The sequence below is a fragment of the Echinops telfairi genome, unplaced genomic scaffold, assembly GCF_000313985.2.
Source record: "Echinops telfairi isolate 266 unplaced genomic scaffold, ASM31398v2 ScPeMD7_7469;HRSCAF=8507_1, whole genome shotgun sequence".
Taxonomy (NCBI): domain Eukaryota; kingdom Metazoa; phylum Chordata; class Mammalia; order Afrosoricida; family Tenrecidae; genus Echinops; species Echinops telfairi.
In genome coordinates, this window is record NW_022111373.1 from 76,215,571 (window position 1) to 76,218,543 (window position 2,973).

The window sequence follows — 2,973 nt, forward strand, 5'->3', positions numbered from 1 at the left end:
AAGTCAGCAATTCAAGACGCCCAGCCACTCAGCAAGATAAAGAGGAAGCTTTCTACTCCAGTAAAGAGCTACCATTTTGGAAACCCACAAGGTCAGTTCTACCCTGCCCTATAGGGGTTGCCATTTGTCAAAATTGTCTGAATAGCAGGAGGTGAGTTTAACTAATGTGTGAAAAAATGATCTATTATAATGAAAGGAAGGCAAATAACAACCGTAAGATAACATTTTACACCATTTGCAGGGCAGCAAATTGTTTAATGTGGCTCTTCTAACCATAGTCTCTGTAGCTCCCATCAAACAATCTTTATGTGATGAGTCTGGGTAGGACAAGGTGTAGGAAGATGATGATAGGAATCAGTTGTGAATACTTGTTAACAGGTTTCACCGTGTTTATCATCCTGCTGTCGGTAAAATAAACCCTCTCAGAAACAGGACGGGGGAATCTCCCTACCAGCAAGAGCCAGGAGTGGTGCATGTCTTCTGGATCACAAGATCCCTGCACAGCGAATCTCCTTGATCCAGAAAACAGCTATGGCATCGGAGGAGTGGTAGAGGAACAGCAGCATCAGGAACATGAGGCACAGTGGTGAACTTCCCAGCCAATGGAGCAAGTAAAGCTGAGTAGTTGAGCAGGAGGCTGGTTTGTGGAGTGGGGTGCCTCTGGCTACTTAATTGGGAGAGCTGGGTTTGCTGACCCATGGAGCTTGAGTTGAATACCTTTGGGCTGAGGCTTACAGTGGAGTGGCATGCCCCTTAGGTACTTAGTAGCAGCCCTAAAGGAACTTTGTAACATGTCTGACTAACTACTACATCCTAAAAAATTCCTTAAATCATGAATGTTGTCTGTGAGTTCTGTGTGGCCATTGCTATCAATTATAGAACGTAGCAATAAAAGTACAGGGTGTGTGAGACACATGACACCATTATATTAGCAAATACTAAAAGATTAAGATTATCTAATCACTGAGTCGGAATCGACTGGATAGCATGTTTGTTTCTGGGTGGGTAGGTGGGTGGTGTGAAGCAGGAATTCTTGGGTGAGGGGAACAGTTAATGTGCTCACCTGCTTATTGAATGTCTGGAAGTTCAAGTTCTCCCAGAAGCACCTTGGGAAAAAATCCTGTTGATCTACTTCGAAATTCCATGGAACACAGTTCAACACTGACATTCATGGGATTGCCATAAGGTAGAATTGAGTTAATGGCAACTGCTTAGTTTAATGTCAAACAATTGAGAGGAAACCAGTACTCTTGTGGTGAAAATGTAAAACGGTACAGTCTTTGAAAAGAGTAGGACACGAATGTAAAGATATGTGCATAAGAATAAAAACTGGAACCAAGCTTAGGTAAATAAATTATGGTACATTTAAACAGTAGAATGCTATTAAGCATTAAAAATGATCATTTGGCAGGCAAATCATGTTTTGTCATGGTGGTAAATCACTTATCAACAGAAAATAAACATTTGCTCATATTTTGGGAATACATATATATATTTTTAAATGCCACAAACTTTGGTAAAGAAATCATACAATTTATTATCTTTGAACTGTATCACACAGAGAATTTGTATCACTTTGATCAATATTATAATTTTATGTTTATGATATAGCTTAGAATGCTTCAAAATGCTGCATCAGATTTTGACATTGGGTAAAAAATGGGTCTGGCCATGACGTTGGCTTTATTAGCAGAATTTTGACAGCTCCAAGTTGTCAATTCATGAGTGTCCTAGAGCATGGGGCCATGTGGCCCTCAAACTTTGCTCATAAAATACCTTTTAATAGCACAGGAAACTCTGTAAGTATTTAACCACCTCATCTCCCAAGAGTCTGGGAGGAGCACCAAACACCTCAAAATTTTAAAGTTTTCTACTTTAAATTCAAAAGATGCATTTCATTATGTAAATCTGCTGTACAGACCTCTTTGGAGTATTGAAAAGCAAGGATGTTGTTACTCGAGGACTAAGGTGTGCCTGACCCAAACTTTGGTATTTTCATTTGCTTCATCTGCATGTGAAAGGTGGACATTGAATAAGGAAGACCAAAGAAAAATCAATACATCTGAGTTGTGGTGCTGGAGAAGAATATTGAAAGTATGGACTGCTAAAAGGACAAACTGATCTGTCTTGAAGAAGCAAGGTCACAGTGCTCCTTAGTGGCAAGGATGGCAAGACTTTGTCTTACATATTTTGGACATGTTATCAGGAAAGACCAGTCCCTGGAGGATATCATGTTTGGTATAGTAGAGAAGCAGCAAAAAGAGGAAGGTCTCCAAGGAGATGGATTGGTACAGTGACTGCAACAATGAGCTCACACATAGGAATACTCGTGAGGATGGTGCAAGACGGAGCAGTGTTTTGTCCCATTGTATAGAATAGGGTCACTATGGATTGCAACAGACCTGAAGGCATCTAACAACATTTTACCTTAAAAAAAGTCATGCACATCTGGCAATGTACCCTATAATGTGTCTATTATGTTTTGGTTTTGGTGTGATAAAACACATTTTGTAAAATATTTGCTTTGCAAAGCATAAGGCAAGTGAACTTGTTAAATATTTATGCATTAAAATATAATGAAAATTTACATTTCAACTCGTTTTCACTTAAGATTTGACTATAATGAATTTTGATTGTTAATTGATACTCCACCACCTCCCACTTAACAAATTGAATAAATACCTGTAATTGTGCTTTCCGTAGCTGCTGAATGGTAATTTCAGCTTTTTGTTGCATCATATTTTTAATTCGTTGGTTGACTTGCTTTTCCTTCTTGAGTTCGTTACCATAAAATCTGGACCCCTAAAAATAAATAAATAAATAAATAAAACAAATAAATAAATAAAGCATAAGAAAAGATATCCAAGACGGACATTAGACCTCCATTCAAGTACTCCCTCAATGTAAGAATATTTTGTTCTATTAAACTGACATTCCATGATGATCACCTTCCTGACACAATCGCTGAAGACA

General features: G+C 38.4%; 1 protein-coding gene across 2 annotated transcripts in view; it reads right to left on the minus strand.

Moving 5' to 3' along the window:
- POLK (DNA polymerase kappa) overlaps positions 1-2,973 on the minus strand; it is a 68,616-nt gene that overhangs the window by 59,622 nt on the left and 6,021 nt on the right. For both annotated transcript variants that reach the window (XM_045285084.1, XM_004703531.2), the window contains exon 2: positions 2,683-2,802. In XM_045285084.1, the coding sequence (XP_045141019.1) occupies positions 2,683-2,802 (120 nt within the window). The remainder of the gene's footprint in view (positions 1-2,682; positions 2,803-2,973) is intronic.